General features: G+C 37.5%; 1 protein-coding gene across 1 annotated transcript in view; it reads right to left on the reverse strand.

The window, feature by feature from the left end:
• rars1 (arginyl-tRNA synthetase 1) overlaps positions 1-17,467 on the reverse strand; it is a 36,520-nt gene that overhangs the window by 13,684 nt on the left and 5,369 nt on the right. The window contains exons 4-12 of the mRNA XM_008428441.2: positions 12,223-12,331; positions 9,096-9,196; positions 6,895-7,016; positions 6,670-6,790; positions 4,963-5,092; positions 4,040-4,144; positions 3,232-3,410; positions 2,999-3,108; positions 1,448-1,553 (exon numbers count right to left, since the gene is read on the reverse strand). Coding sequence (XP_008426663.1) covers positions 1,448-1,553; positions 2,999-3,108; positions 3,232-3,410; positions 4,040-4,144; positions 4,963-5,092; positions 6,670-6,790; positions 6,895-7,016; positions 9,096-9,196; positions 12,223-12,331 — 1,083 coding nt within the window. The remainder of the gene's footprint in view (positions 1-1,447; positions 1,554-2,998; positions 3,109-3,231; positions 3,411-4,039; positions 4,145-4,962; positions 5,093-6,669; positions 6,791-6,894; positions 7,017-9,095; positions 9,197-12,222; positions 12,332-17,467) is intronic.

The following is a 17,467-nucleotide window of genomic DNA, read 5'->3' on the forward strand; positions in this document are numbered from 1 at the left end:
GGGAGATGTGATTTATTGTGCTTTAGAGGCACAGCGAAACATTCACAGGTTTTCATATCCACTATAGGATGACAGCTTCTCACATAACCCCCCCCCAAAAAAAAAGAAACATCAGGTGGGTTTAAACTGCTTTCGACCTGCACCACAGATCACTTCAACGAGACCAAAACAAGGTTTGTAGGCAGACTTCAGTTTGCTTTTTAGCAGAGTTTGACTATGCATTCACGGCTCCCCAAACGACCTAGTTTGAATAAAGTGGACTAAAACATATTAAGTAAAACATATTTTACCGATATGACCTTCTTACTTAATCTAGTAGATATTTTCTTTTTAATGAGATAAATCTTGTATCTTAGTAAAACAAAAACTTTTTCCAGTTTGAATTTATTCCCAAGTTCTGACAGGTAAACGCCATGCTAGCTTTACATGGCAAAAAACATCATCCAGCCAACTGGCAATAAATTTGCACTCAACTGTGATAGAAGCAAAAAAGCTAACTAGTTAGCATGGACGGTAGTCTCAAGCGCCTCATGTAGTAAAGATGTATGTGCGCGACTCACGCTTTTGTCTGAAATAAAAGCATAACACAAGAGGAAAAAAAGTACATAAACGAGATTAAGCGACATGATTTAAAACTGCAGGTTGAAAAAGATAAAAGTTTAGGTGTCATTTCCCCTGAAAATAGAAGAGAAAATCAACTCCACCAGCAACTGCACAACTAAGGTTTCCAGCTTCTTACCCACACTTTGGGTGAAATCTGCAACTCCCACCACTGAGATTTAATGAAGAGACAAGTTGATGCAGAAGCAGCATCTGTGCAGCTATGAGTTGAGAAAGAAAAAACCAGGGAGATAAAGAACCCAAAGCGCGATGAAGTCGGGCCGAGCTCAGTGGATAAAACCTAAAGTTCTGGTTCAGTTTGAGTCCTGTGGTTTGGCTCAGGGCAAAGAATTAACGGTTGCTGGAGAGTAAGCGAAGCATTACCGTGAAAACCTGCCTCAGAGCGAACAGGGGCAGAAATAACGAGCTGGACGGTGTCCCGGTGCTCACTTAATGGCCGCTTATCAAAGATTTAACATCTAACACTAAATATCGCTAAAAAACTGTTACAATACGAGCTGAAATAACAGCGCTGTTACAGCACAGAAGAGAGGTTTGAGTTATTATTCTAAAGGAGAAACCTCCAATAAATGGTGTGAAGAAAAAGAACAGCTGGAGGAACAATAAAGACAACTTTTACAGGTGTAAACTATTTAAATTCAGAGTAAATCACAAAAACAAACATGAATAAAACTGAAAAAAAATCAACATTTTTACGGTTAAAAATCAAGAAAATTATTAAAACAAATGGACCAAATGCATATAAATATAAAACTCTACAATAAAAAAACTCAGATTCCCAGCTTGCAGCAGCATGGAAATCAGATCTTGATGCTGGTTGTCTCACCTTGTCTCGCTCCTTCTCTTTCAGTTTGTCCATAGATCTCTTCAGTCCCTCCTCCAACAGGTCCATCAGCCTCACTGTGTCTCCAGATCGGGTCTTAAATTTCTTCCTGGGGGGCAAAACAGCAAAAAAATAAATACCTTGCACAAGAAAAACAAAATAAAACAGAGAGAAAGATGGAAGGGATAAAAAAGAGTGAGAGATGGGACTGAGCTTCTCAAGGTAACAAATTTTACTGGATGATTAATTGTCCCACAGGTGATCAAATCCAATTTTATTTGTATAGCACATTTCAGCAACAAGGCATTTCAAAGTGCCTTACATCATGAAAACACAAAAATACAAAGTCATAGAAGACAGTCAACAATTTAAACATTACAATTTGTCAAATGCCATGGTTACATATCAGACTGTTGCTTAATGTTTCATTGAATACGTTTTAAAAGCAAGTTTAAACAGGCTGGTTTGTAGACTAGATTTAAAGGCACGCAAAACACTTTCAGCTGTTTTGCGGTTTCCAGAAAGTTTGTTCCAGATTTGTGGTGCATAGAAGCTGAAAGCTGCTTCTCCATGTTTGGTTCTGGTTCTGAGGATGCAGAGCAGAACCAGAAGACATGAGAGGTCTGGAAGGTTGGTATAACAACTGTAGACCTTTAATGTATTGTGGTGTTAAGCCATTCAGTGATTTATAAACTAATAACTGTATTTTAAAGTCTATTCTCGGACCTACAGGAAGCCAGTGTCGGGATTTTAAAACTGAAGTGATGCGCTCTAACATCCTGGTTTTAGAGGGAACCCAAGCAGCAGCGTTCTGGATCAACTGCAGTTGTTGTTTTGACACCATTTTCAAGAAACATATTGGTAAAGGCAAAATACTGCAAGTTTGCCCTCTCAAATAACAAACTTTAATTTTATAAGCAATTAATCACATGACAATTGCACAAATTGGAAAGTAAAGGAAACGCATAATAAAAAAAAAATTAGAACAAAACATGTTTTCTGCTAAAACGTTTTTCTGCTAGGATGAGGTTGGGCTTCAGCTGTAACAAAATGAGGGGATTTCACACAACTGCAATGGAAATGCTTCTCCTCCCCATCACATGAGTCACGTGATCAACAACTGGATGCTACTACTGGCGAAAAAGATGACAGGAAACAGTAGGTGGATGATGGTTTTAATGATTTAAAATTCAACTTTTTTTATTTAATGGAAACACCGGTATTGCAAATTTGTGTTTTTTCAGCAGCGGAATATCATCAAAGTTTTGTGCACATTTGTAATGGACACGTAGCTATACTGAAAGAAAAGGTGTACTTTTGGTTTCAATTCTATATGACCAGTGTATATGACCATTTATTACTCTGAGTCATAAACGTACCAATCTGGTTTGGGTTTATTTTCCCCTCCTGCTGAAAATTAATTTCTTGATACCATAACTGGTTAACTGAGGGGAACCAGTAGTTCTTCACCACTCTGCAGGTTTAGTTTCAACAAAAGACAAACTCTTCCATGTTCTTATAAACAACCCATTCATGAATTGGGTTAAGACTCACTTATCCTCTCCCAGCACCACTCCAAAGCCGGCGTGCTCTACCCGGGTCACTTGGGGGTCGTACCAGCCGATCATCTGTCCTGCAGCGAAAATCACCTGAAAGTGCGTCCCCTGGGAGGAGAAACCACACCGAGACAACAGAAGATAATCTGAAGTCACTGCAGCTTGAAACAAAATGGCAGAAACTTGGCAGTCTGATGGCTGGAGGAGGTCAGAAGTCATAAAAATCCACACCTGCCCGCTGTCCACGACGTAGATGACTATGTCAGCCTTCTCCTCGAAGAGCCGCTGACGCAGTGCTGCCAGATCTGACGTGTCATAGGTGTAGCCGCCGTCAGACTTGACGATGGTAAGCGGGATGGACTGACCTGGAACAAAGACGATCTTCCGGCCTTCGTCCAGCTCAACCAGACCTGAGGAGGAAATAATGGCAGCAGAAAGGTAGAGGGATGAAGTTAGAAATTAAGACAAAAATGAGGAAGTTAGATTATAATAATAGTGTAAAAAATACCCAAGACCAGATATTTATGATAATAGCACCTCCTGGTGGTGGCTTCAAGTGTTGGCATGCTGTCATGTCAAAGCATTCATCTATTGTTCGTTTAATTTACCGATTTTCTCCTGTTTTTTTCCATTTGTGAACAAACGTAGACTGATGAACAAACAGATGCTATAAAAAAATAGTAAAATAAAAACATTTCATATCTATATATCCCTCCATCCATCCAATCAGTTGATCCACACCAGCTGCTGACAAACAGAAAGTTAAATAACTTTGTGACAGATTACAAAATAGGCCGCAGAAAGATCAAAGATGGGTTCTGTTTTTCTGTCTCTAAATCTGACATTTTATACACGTCTGTGTTTTTTTTCACTGTTTTTTATATTGCCAGAATAAATGTGTTAAAATACAAAAATAAATGTTACGACTTTATGAATTTGTAAAAATACCTCAATAAAGTAATATTACCAGAATAAAATCGTAATATCAGCAGAATACAGTCATAATATTACCAGAATAAAGTCATGCTTTGAGTTTTACCTTTGTCCTCGAACTCCTTCACCACCTGGGTCATCCGGTTCTGGTAGAACGACTCTCCTCTCTCGACGATCTTAATGTCCAGACAGTCATAGACCTTCTGAAACTCTGGAATCATCACATCAATCAATCCCAACAGGTTTATTCTACTTTAGAATTATTTATAACCTCAGTTTATTATTTTATTTACTTCAAACACCTTATTGTGTCACCTTTGTTCCACTAACATATTTAAAAAGGAATAGACTGAAATGTAAAAAGTCGTTTCAATGACAAAATTGAAATGTAAGAAAAAGTTAAATCATTGTCTTTTTTTTATAATAAAAGAAGTTTAAAAAAAAGAAGTTTACAGTGTAAAATATATGACTGCATATTAGGACCAGACTAGGAGAATTTCGTTTTCTGACATTACAAGAATGGAGTAACATTAATAAGAGAATAATAAAGTAGAAGAAAATGAGAACAGTCATAATATTACCAGGATACATTTGTAAAAATACAAGAGTAAAGGTGTAAAATTATGAGAATAAGTTATAAAACTATGAGTATAAAGTTATAATATTAAGAAAAGAAAGCAATAAAGATGTGAGAATAATGTCATAATATTACCAGAATAAAGTTGTAAAATGTATGTCATGGAGTGTTGAGAATCTTGTGACATTGCAGTTCGGTATCAGTTTTACAAAGAACATCAGCATCAAAATATTAACAGCAAGACTTTGAAATGACTGTCAGTTTTACCGAGCTGATTATGTCAGATATTGATAACTATCGAAGCTTTTTTTCCCCTTTAAAACAACTTATTTCTCGTAATTTTACAACTTTCTTAAAGTAATATTGCGTCTTTATTTTTGCTAACCTTACTTCTCATAATCTTATGACTTAGTCATAAGTATGTCTTTCTTTCAGTGTCATGGAAAGCCCACCTCTCCTGGAAACGTCACAGATCATGTTCCAGGCTTTGATGAAGTCGGGTTCTTTGCTCTGCAGCCTGACAACACATTGGTATGCCCGTTTCTTGAACTCCTCGTCCTCGTCAAAGCGCTTCTTTGACTCCTGGTGAACAAAAAGGGAGAAGAATTTTTTATTTATTCATTTATTTTTTACCTTCAGATTTCCCTTACTTTTTCAATTGTTTTCTTTTTCTCCTATTATTCTAAACCACGGGTATTATTCTAACCTGCAGCTCCAGAGCCCTGATAACATGGGGGATAAAAAACCCCAAAAACAAATTTTTTTTTTATGTAGATATGATGACAAATGGCTTTAGACGTTTTTTGATGAAATATTTGCATCGGATGGCACCAAAAGTACCAGCAACATATTTTTAAATCTTTTATTTAGTCAGTATGTTGAAAACTGTGTGCATTTAAATTACTTTCCATAAAAATAAACATCTTGTAGAAGAAAATGTATTTTTATTTTAAACTAAAAAAATATATAAATAAAATGATGCTCATTTAAAAATGACAACATTTCCTGCAGCAGATATTCATAAAAATTATAAGTTATCTTTTTTTCCCCCAAAATGTTATGTAACATGTCACTGTCATAAACATGAAGGAGTCTTTATGAATGTCTATGACTGTTGTCATGGAGTGTCATTCGATAAATAATGACACTTTTAATGCAAAGATGCTTTAAAAGTTGCTTTAAAAGTTGCCTTGAAAGTTCATTAAAAGTGCCAACGTTACATTATTTTGTAAATAATGACACTTGAATGAACACCTCTGGTTTATCGCAAATTTTAATTGCAAACCCGTCCTCCAGGTCCCATCTGAGTGTGAGCAATTACCAAATATCACCCCATTTTTGCAAACTTAGACTGTGGTGCTATATTTAGCAACATTTCAAGGGCACCTATTGTGCAAAATTCTAATTTTGCTCATTTTATACTACCATTTGGGTCTCTACTGTGTTCACTTCTAAAAACACTATTTAAAAAAGACAACAAAACCAAACTAACTTCCAGCTATCTTTTGGCAACAAGTTAATGTTTTTTTTTTGGTGTCTGGAAATTGAGCAGTTTCAAAAACCTCCGAATTTAACGGCACAAATCAGCAGGCATTACCCCTCACCTAGAAACGCCAACCAATTACCAACAAAACCCAAAACAAGCTTGTGCATTGTATGCACTGTACAATGGCTGCTGGAAAAGACAAAAAAAATTATACAGAAATACTCCTCTAGTCTCGACCACTGCCCTATGTACAGAAACTACTTGCTGCATTCTTGCTGGTTGTGCAGGTCTGCACTTTTGCTTTTTAAAGATGTACAGTTGTATAATTGCTCATCTGTTTGAAGCAATTTGAACGTGACGTGGCCAGATGCAACTTATTTGGATTTAAAGTAACAGAAGCCCTAAAATTGCTGATTCTGAAAAGAACTCCAAGTAGGTAGAACCGAGCAGACTAAAATGATCCAAAAACGATTTTTTGCAAAAAATGTAATAGACCTATTCTAACCTAATAGACCTATTCTAACCTATCCAAGGATAATAGCATAAAAGACAAAAAAGGATTTGGTATCAGCCAAAATCAGACTTTAAAAGATCAGTGACGGCCAAAAAACTGCAATTGCTGCACCCCCAAGTATTTTATTGAGCTGAAATAGGCCCAACCCAATGAACTGACCTTGTAAAAGATCTGCAAGTCACCGATGGGAGGAGACACTGTCAGGTAGTCTGGAAATTTATCCTGTAGGTGAGCTATGAGCATCCCAAACTGGGTCCCCCAGTCACCGACGTGGTTCAGCCTGCCGACGTCAACAAACAGTGTGACAAACAACAACAACAACAGAGGCATTTCCAGGAGTTGCTATCATACGGATTGCAGAGGCTAGAGGTGTTTAACTCCGACCTGAGGACGTCGTAGCCCAGAAACTCAAACAGCCGACACATGCTGTCGCCAATGATGGTGGAGCGAAGGTGGCCCACATGCATCTCCTTGGCAATGTTGGGTGAGGAGAAATCCACGATCACCTAGGCGACGAGACGACAAAAATGATTAATCGTTTTCACCTTTGTTAGTTCTCATTTGTTCTGTTTTTAGTCTTTTATTCTGTTTTTTTTTTTTAGCCGAGTCGTTTAGTATGGGCAATTATTCCCTCTGGTTTTGGATGCTGTGCAGATGGAAGTATTTACATTTTGGAATAGGGCTGAAACAATTAATCGGCTTCATCGTGATTAAGTGATAATTGAAATAATTACGTAATTTATTAATTGATTAATTGTTAACTGGAATATAAAAACTAAAAAAACTGCCAACTGCTGGAAGAACAACACACTCAGGACAGTAATTAGTCTAAAACTGTACAAAAAATGTAAACATTTTTCAATAAATTAAAAACAAAAGTCTGTCTGTAGATATGTTCTACCCAGAACTCCTCTAGTGTCAGTATTAGCTTAACCTGGTTCGTAGAATATTCTATTAAGCACCTTTTGTTACCCAAACAAAATAGTCAAATCAGCTGTGTTAATGTTAGCTGCAGATGCTAAATGAATAAATCAGAGTTTTTATCATTGTGTTTTAGGGCAGTCGTCCCCAACCCCCGGGCCACAGACCGGTATCGGTCGGTGGACCAATTGGTACCGGGCCGCACAACAAATAATTAAATATTTCCGTTTTATGTATTATCTGAGTCTGGAGGATCTTTTATTTTGAAAATCCTTTAACTGGATTCTCTCAGTTACATCTTGCGCGCCAACATTGAGCCCACAATCAGCAAAATTAGTAAGAAACGGATCAGATGTCTTTGGAAAGTTTCTTCGCAAAGGGGAAAAGGCCCAGAGAAGAGAAAGGAGAATGGATTTATCCTCGACCAGTAGGTGATTCCCACATTACAAGCCCGCTCTGCATGATATGCGGCGACCAACTCTATAATGAGGCAATAAAGCCTTCAAACTCCTTCGCCACTTGGAGACCAAGCACACTGTGGATAAGCAACACTTTGGGTGTCATTGTTTCCCATCACTCCCAGATGGGACCATCTCATTGCAGAAAAACAAGCTCAGGGCTCCCATTGATTTGTCGTTATCCGAGTTAAAATTTTCATAAAAGTAAAATGTTCCTTTTTGTTGCGCATCTGTTATCTTATTTTGAAGGGATGTGTAAGCGTTACCAGAGTCGGAGCGCTTTAGGGCAGTGGTCGAGACTAGAGGAGTAGAGCTTGTGAATTTTAGGTCTGGTTCACCTGGCATGATTTTAGCATTGTCGCCCAATTTTCCAAACCTCTGTGACCACAGAGGTGATAAAAGTACAACAGGTTCGATCGGTTCGTGTGTCCAGCCGCAAGGCAGGAGCAACACACCACACACGAACCAATTTCACTCACGAACATTCCAGTTCCAGAAGAAAATCCCGTAAAACCCCCAACATACCATATACGAATTTAGAGTAACAAACATGTCCGACGATGTAGAAGCAATAGTGATAGTCTGTGGACTCATTTTAAGTGATAAAAGATGTAACAAAAAGAAAAAATGTTGGATAAAAGACTGCAGGAGCAGCCGCTCTATTTTCTGCACTATGCACTAAACCAGGCTTTCAGTTGCGCGATGTCAGTTGTTTGGGATTCCCCGCCGCATTTACGTCACTGTGCTTTCTGATTGGCTACCTGTCACATTCAACAGATTGCGTTCTCTCTCCCAGTCACCCACACACTGCGATAATTGGGCCAAGACAATCCAACATGTTGAATATGCCCGATTTTAGATAAGAGCGGTCCGACGTTCTACATAACACACCACCCAGGCAGGATGATCGGTTAGGATTATTGCAGCGACAATCTCAGAACTCGGAGCATTCTAAGATTGTCATAAAGGAAAAATCGGGGCAAAATTTTTTAAATTGTGTCATGTGACACCCCCCACCCGCCAGTAAAACTGTCGAGCCTTGACCGGTCCGCGATGATAAAATGGTTGGGGACCACTGTTTTAGGGAATAAATATGAGTGTTAAAATTTCCTTGAATTAAAACCTGGGAACATTGTAAAGCATAAAACTAAAACTTAAAAAAATTAAAAAGCAAGAGGAAAGTAAAGTTTTATTCTGTAGACAAACCCTCTTCCTGGTGGCAAGCGGCGGCAGCTGGACACCATTGAGCAACATGCTGGTCAGCAGTTTGGACACAAACGTTTTCTTCAGATGGATGTTGATGAATCCTGGACAATAAAGCAGAGGAATGAGGCAACGCAGCCACAGTGAAAACAAACCAGCAAACAAAAAGCTGCTTGGTTTAAAGAAAAGTGAAAATCTGGAGAACAACCAGACAAATTATTCAGAAATATTTATTTTGCAATTCTTTAATCTAAGGAATATATTAAAATTGAGCAACTTCAGAAAAATGTAAAAGTACTGAAATGATCATACGACCATTAACAGATTTTTTTCTAGCATTTCATTTATTTTCCCGCTTAATTTTCAAAACTTAAATTTTTTTAAATTAAATTGACTGTGATTTACATTAACCCTAGAGAAACTCATCTATGCGTTTATCTTTAGTCGCATTGATTACTGCAACAGCGTCTTCACAGATCTACCAAACAAATCAATTCCAGCTGCAGCTGATCCAGACCGCTGCTGCTCGCATTCTCACTAAAGCCAAAAAGATGGAACACATAACACCAGTTTTAAAGTCCCTACACTGGATTAGAGAATAGACTTTAAAATACTGTTAGTTTATAAATCACTGAACGGTTAAGCTCCACAATACATTAAAGATCTGCTGTTGTTGTACCAACCGTCTAGCCTCCTCAGGTTCTGGTTCTGCATCCCCAGAACCAGAACCAAACGAGGAGAAGCAGCATTCAGCTTCTATGCACCACAAATCTGGAACAAACTTCCAGAAAACTGTAAAACAGCTGAAACACTGAGTGCCTTTAAATCTCGACTAAAAACCCACCTGTTTAGTTGTATTTGAAACGTAATCAATTATGAATTTAGTGATGGCATTTGACTTAATGCAATGTTTTGATTGCCGATTCTATGTTGCATGACTTTGTGTTTGATATGATGCAAAGCACTTTGAAATGCCTTGTTGCTGAAATGTGCCATACAAATAAATTTGGCTGATTAACAAAACACAATATTATATACATTTTTATATACTATAAAATAGTTATTTTTATGAAGTGAATTTATAATTACAAATTTTAGTTTACAGTGCCAAACAATTACAGGTTTTCAAGATTTGATAAAATAGTATAATAAAATAATAATATACCAAATTTAATTAAAAATTACTTTATTTCAAATTTCCTCTTTTCTTTTTATTTTAATCATCAAAATGTTCATAGTTAAGTGAAAGTATTAATTTACTTCATTAATTTGTTAAAGTAGTAAAAAATAAATTTAATAAAATTATAAAATTTCTGCTCTTAAGATATTAATGTATTATAAAAAGGTTTAAAATATTTGTTATGGTATTTAAATTATTAACACTAAAAACATTTGCAGGAAAAATTATAAAACAGATTTTAAGTTTAAAGTAAAATATCGAAAAATATTTTCTGAAGTATATTTCACATTAATATTCTCCTAAAACTATTTTATTTTAGCATATTTTAACACAAAGACTTCAATTTATTAAACAAGTAAAATTCATTTTTACTGCACTATTATAATGTACTTATAATATATTTAATCATTAAAACAATTTACTAATTCAGTAGAAAGACTTGCATAAAAAAATATGAAAAGAATTATTCATACCTTAAAACAAAACGTAAATTTTAACTTGTTCAGAACAAACAGATTCAACAACTAAAAATGTCCTTATCCGAAAAAAATAATAACTGGAATAACCCAAAAAGTGCAACAGGTGATCAGGGTTTCCCCCAGTGTATTATAAGCCTGGCGGCCCGCCATGCTTTACTAGCCCCTCCGCCAGGCTAAGCGTTGCTCGTTTACGTTTCTAGGAAAATTAAAATAAAAATTTAAAAATGCTGTTTTTTTTCTTCTTTTTTTCGGACTGCAAGCGTTTCTTTTGCTATTAGCATTTCACTAGCAGAGCAGATTTATTCCTAAAGGATAGGTTTATAATAGATAGGTTTATAGTTTATGCATTTAAACCTGACAGCGCGCGACTAATCATCTTACATCAACTTACTGTGAGAAATTATGATCCTTTGGAGAACTCTAGGTAAGAGTTTAAAACCCACCGCATTAGCTCTGGTTGCGTAGCTCAATGTGAACCGCAGGAATAACTTGTAGCGAATTCAGAGATGCGCGTTGTGGAGCGGTGAGTATGATTTATCTTTGTGAACAAACAATTATAAGCGGCGTTTACATCCCAACACGCTTCCCAGCATGTGGCTCTGTGTCCGTCTTCCCTGTAAAGTTTATGTCTGTGGTCCCGTTTGGCCGGAGCGTTTGTGGATAACGAGCAGCACTAACCTCATCATGCAGGTTCAGCCGGGTGAGGAGCTTTAACGCTCTCCTCGGAGTTACGCATCACCCTGATTTTATATTATTTTATTATTAGTAGTAGTAGTATTTTTCCGGTTACACTTTGCATCAAACCATATCAAATGCGTTGTCTACTTAGAGTTAATATGCGCGGCTGCACGCAGATCTGAGAAACCCCTCCCATAAACTCAACCAACTAGAATAGTTTCTGTGACGCTTATTAAAAACTCAACAGACACGAAATGAAAGAGCTACTAAAGCCACATTAGCAGCATTGAATTAAATCTCCCATTTGTTGTGCATCTCTGCGTAGTGCAGTAGATTACAGGGCGGAAACAAGGCTGTTTGAGGCCTTGAGCAGAATTTGATTTAGGGGCCCCTTTTGTTGCTAAAAATATTAGTACCTCTAACAGCTTTTGTGTTAGATTTAGTGAAATATGGGAGAAGGGAGTAGTTTAATTGGCCAGCCTAAAAAGCAATAGGTATAATCGCAGTTTACTAATTTGTATTTGAATTAACAAAGATTAAACTCACAGCAACAGATTGCTGGTATGGTAACAAAACAATGTAACTATGAATGTTGTTCTTTGAAGTTTTACAAAGTAAACTTGCCAGTTCCTTAAAATCATGTAGTTAAATGTTAAAGAATTTAAAATCATTTCATTTCTGTATGCCTAAAGAATTGATTAAAATTTAACAGCATTGATAATCTCAATAAACAAGTGTTACATTTATGTATATGTGGTCTGTTTTAAAATAATAGTGTTTATCAAGCTCCTACCTGGTCCTGCGATCTCAGTCCTCTGGATGAGTTCATTATCTGGCAGATTCTGGACAATCTTCTCAGCGATTTCCCTTGGGTTCACCTTTGTCCCTTTTGCTTTCAGCATCTGACAGAAAATAGTCAGATAGGATTTGTATTTAAAAGATTCTAAACATCAGGACTAGAGATGCCAATTGGTGGTTTATTCCATTGAGATTAGTTCCAATCAATTAGCTGATAATGTTCGCTTAGACTAGTGGTTTTCAACGTGGGCGGTACAGCCCCCCGGGGGGCATTCAGAGGATGGCAGGGGGCACTGGCAGAAATTTTTACAAAAGGGGGGTGCTGGGATTCCTCTGGGGGGCGTTTGGTCGAAGGTAGGCCTTTCACGATAACAAATTTTGCTCGGCGATTAATTGTCTAAAAAATTGCGATAAACGATAATATTGTTTCAAGACCTTTTGACTCTGATTTAATGGAAATGATGTAATAATGCTTGCTATTTCCTGCCATAGACATACACTTTATTTTCAAAAGAACACATAACACTGGAACTGATAAACTAAACAAACAAAACAACCAAAAACGAAAATAACATGTATTCTCGGTCTCCATTAACAAAAAACTTACTTGAATAAAAACTAAACAAGATAAAGCCAAAGTGGAAATAAATACTGCATTCAACCAAAAGAGTGCAGATTACGAAGTCTGTGTTGCCCTTCAGTAATCACTAGATTTAAATAGAGAAGATGAGCTATTTTCCCTTTACGAAAATCTTAGATAGTTGGCCGATCTAAGATTGTCGCTTGTGGTTTCGTAACCGATCGTCCTGTAGTGTGTGGTGGGTTACTGTAGATCGTCGTGGTCGCTCCAATCTAAATCAGTGGTTTTCCCCGACTGGGAGCTTAACGCTGAATGTGACAGGTAGCCAATCAGAAAGCGCGGATTCTCCTCAGTGCTTTCTGAGGGGAAATTATGGAGGGAATCCCAAACAGTTGACACGGCGCAACCCGAAGTCCAGCGGACATTGGAGATATGTGGAAACAACATTAATATTTATTCAACATTTCGTGCAAAGAATATAGAAATTATAAGGAGTTTGAGCCAAATTGCTACCGCAGTTGATAAACCCGGTAAGTTTTCAGCAGTTCTTCGTTAACGTGACATAAATAGGTTATAATGATTTTCATTCAGTCAGGACTTTACGCTTACTCTAGTCACATGCATCACAGGTAGATTCCAGTAAAGCATTGATTAATGCCTGATTTTAAAATTAGTTAACTGGACTTGGAGCCATTATTTTGTGCCCATGTGGCTGGACAATACACAGCACTACGAACCCGATCGAACCGTTATACCTAGGATTTCTGTCGGCTAATGTGTCTCTCAGGTTTTGGAAATGGACCGACAGTCGGCCGACAACTCGTGTCATGTGCGCTGAACATTACACTAAGAAAATGAGAAAGGGAGGGTCAGTGGAGAGCACCGGAGTTGAGCCTTTTTTCATTCAGTGTCATCATAGAAAGAAAAAATGGCAGGAAGAGACGATAAAGCCGATAATTAAAATGAGGTCGATAGGTTTAATTTATCGTGCGATTAATTGATTTATCGTTTATCGCGACAGGCCTAGTCGAAGGTAAACTTTGCACCTTAAATGCACAACAATACCCGTTTAGACTTTGAGCAACTTGTTAAAATTGTATTGTGCAACATTAAATCATGCTTGGCTGCAACTGGTAGCTGCTCTTCTTCTTTTCAGTGTTTGTAGCTTCTTGGCGCAGCTCCGCTCCTGCTACTAGTAGCTTCACCACATCAGTTCAGCGTTACACCGGCTGATGAAGTTGCTGTGATTCACTTTGTCTGGTATTTTTGTACATATGTTTTGGCAGTTCTGTGATCATGTCAAAGCAGCAACTTTTATAAAAAAGTGTTTTATTTCCGTTTGAAGGCTGAACGGTTCCATGGAAGGGCAACAGAAAATCGCTCTTATAAACATGTAAAGACTAAAATCACGAAACCCTCACTTTGTATCCCTCTGAAAAATGAATCCATTTAAATAAAGAAATCCCTCCATAGCATTAACGCCGGCGCTGTAAGTGGTCCGGTATGAAACGGGTGCAATAGAACAATGGCACCACAGCACTTTTAAATTTCAATAATCAGAATACCGAAATTGTTTCCGTTGTTTTAAAAGGTTTATGTCAGTCTGCCTTTTCCCCATCGATACGCTTCCCGACCGCTGCGCACCTTAGGGGGTTAAAAAAAACAACCAAAAAAAAAAAAACAATGCGCACATTGCGCAAAACTCTGAAACAGGAGAAGCGGGACATAAAACGGAGCGACGAACTAGATGTGAATTATGGCATAAAAACAGAGAATCCGACGCAAAACAGTGAAAAAATAAACACAAGATGTGAAACACATAACGATTAGGCGGCGCAGCAGGTGATGAGTGAAGATTACTGGTGGTGAGTATCAATAAATGATAAAATAAATCTAGCAACAGGAAAGAAACTAAAGTGGACATAGCAATAAACCAAGAGAGGACAATACTAATCAAAGGAAACTAAATGACACTCCATGACACCTTCAATTTGACTCATTAGGATTTGATTAAGAATCAGATTTGTTCTTTGTAATTTCTGTCCAGTAAAACTATTGATTTATAAATCAGTAGACAGGTCTATATAAAGATATAATCCATGATTCTGTCCCATATTTGCATGGCATTAAAAGGATCTGGAACTTTTGTTTTCCACTTAAAACTATGGTTTGCACAATAAATGCCATGTGAGTGAAATTTTATGAATGAAACTCTGATCTCCTGAAGGCAACACAGAGCTGCACCACCAGAAACTGAAAGAAACACTGAAGAGAAGAATAACTATGATTATTGTAGTTACAGTTCTATCCATGTTTTAATGTTGCAGAGCTTAGTCGTTTGCAAATAGATCAAAGTTTAAACTGGCATGTTGTACATCTTTTATCTGGTCATTTTGTGTAATATTTAACAACTAAAAAATGGCACAGAACAAGAATATTTTTTCCACTCTGATTGGCTGCCGTTAGGCCTACCGATTTTAAGTTGAATATCCATTGCATTTTTCGTAGACACCTGTGAAAATAATTTCTATTCCCATGGCTTTTTTGTTCTCTGGGAAATCATTTTGATGATAAATACTAGAGGTGTGCCGATCGATCGGCCGATTTCCGTGAAAAAGTGTATGATCGGTGATCGCCGATTACGGTCTCTTGTTGCTGATCACACAAACCGATCACCTGCTTCTCATTTCGCAGCCTGCCTGTGCAGCTGGTCTCCCCTTTCCTTCTCACTGCGCAAACGCGCAGCAACAAATCCTAAGCGATGTGGAACTATTACGCACTGAGTGAATGGGTAAGTTTGCGTGTTGCTGCGGAAAATTGAAGCACGTCAAAATGCATCAACACAACAAATCTAATATGGTATAAAAACAATACCATACTTGATGGAGTTTGGCTACATCGAGGCTCACTGCAGTAAAAAAGACATATGGAGGATCAGATAGCAGGTGAAGCAGCGCACAGCTACAAACACTCACCCAGATTAGCATGACGGTCAGAATGCTAAACAAATAACCCGCACAATTATTTAAGTCTTCGAGCTGCGATGTGGTTTTGTTCTCGCTGTTGAACCGCTGCTACGCGCTACAGGTATATTTGACAAACGGAGCGCCGCTTCTACTCCACCTGGTAGTGACTCTCACACCGAACCTCTGCTTAAAGCTGCAGCATCTAACTTAAAAAAAGCGGTGAGGGGCCTGGATAAAGACTAGGGGGGCACTGGCCCGAAAAAGGTTGAGAAACACTGGCTTAGACCTTCTCTTAATGATGTAGTTTTGGCCAACATAAACAGAGGGCACCACTGGTCATCATGAGCCGTTGATACAGAAACAAAAATGGCAGAGCAATATCACAATGGGAAAGAGAAATGGTCCCAACAAAGTCCAGTGTGGGATAGAAAATGCACTTTTTTCTGTTTTGAAATATACACTCTAGACAATCTTCTGAAAGATATTAAGAATAATAGCGCTCATCCAGCTGTGCAACATGATAAAGGGGCGTCAACTTTTCACCCAAAAATGACTGAAGTGCTACGAAGGCGAGGATGTGATAACAGAAAGTGGCAGAAATGAGACAGAAAATTTGTAACATGATGGTGAAAACATGCCAAATACGCAATATTGATTTTGAGGGCTTTAGTGAGTTTTAATACTCCTTCAAGAGAAATCACACACCTCCATCCTGTAATCCGTTTTCACAGGGAATTAAGCAAATTACACATTTTATTCTTTTATTCACTTTTATTTATCCATGCAGCAACCTAAGAGGTTCCTGTTTTGCTTAATAATGTGAGAAAACCACAATTGTCTGATTATTCAGCCAGTATTTACACGAAATGTTCAAATTTAACTTTTGTAAAATTCAGCATATTATGAGAAATTTTACTCTTTATGTTATGAAAAAAGCTCTACCCTTTTTGCATAAGAAAAACTCAGGATTTTAAGAATTTAATGGCTGCTAATCAATTAATTAGTCGATCAATAAGATCCATATTTAGATTGAATCAATCGATAACTTTTATGTTCTGATTTCAACAGTGAAACATTAACAACTTGGGGAGCGCCATTTCTTCTGCGTCCTCTGCTCCCAGTACTGTGATGAATGAGACGTTTGAAGAAGAAACTGTAGAGGAAAACTAGAAAATTCCTGCAGAAATTTTACGGGGCCTGCCAAAATGTGCCCGTCGGATTTTTAATAAAGCATTCTGATGCTACAAATTAGCAATAATGCTAAAGAAAGCTGCAATGTAGTCAATAACCTGTGGGGAGTCAGAAGCATGTTCACTAAGCTCTACTTGTACCATTACAGTATGTTGCATAAGCCAAAATGCTAATAATAGCATGAATGCTATCAGTAGCATGTTTGGCATCATTAGCATGTTGTCTGTCATTACTTACTCCATTCAGTATACAAAACATTGCTAATAAGTAAGAAAAGCATTCTGATGCTTAATATTAGCATCAATGCTAAGCTGAGATAAATTGTAGTCAAAAACCTGTGGAGAGTGAGAAACATGTTGATGAAGCTGTACTTGCACCATTAATTTTGTTAAAATGAATGCATAAGGTGAAATTAGCCAAAATGCTAATCTTAGCATGATTGCTATCAGTAGCATGTTTGGCATCACTAGCATGTTGTCTGTCATTGACTTAGTCCACTGAAT

The sequence above is a fragment of the Poecilia reticulata genome, chromosome 14 (genome assembly GCF_904066995.2).
Source record: "Poecilia reticulata chromosome 14, P_reticulata-male-v2, whole genome shotgun sequence".
In the NCBI taxonomy this organism is placed as follows: Eukaryota; Metazoa; Chordata; class Actinopteri; order Cyprinodontiformes; family Poeciliidae; genus Poecilia; species Poecilia reticulata.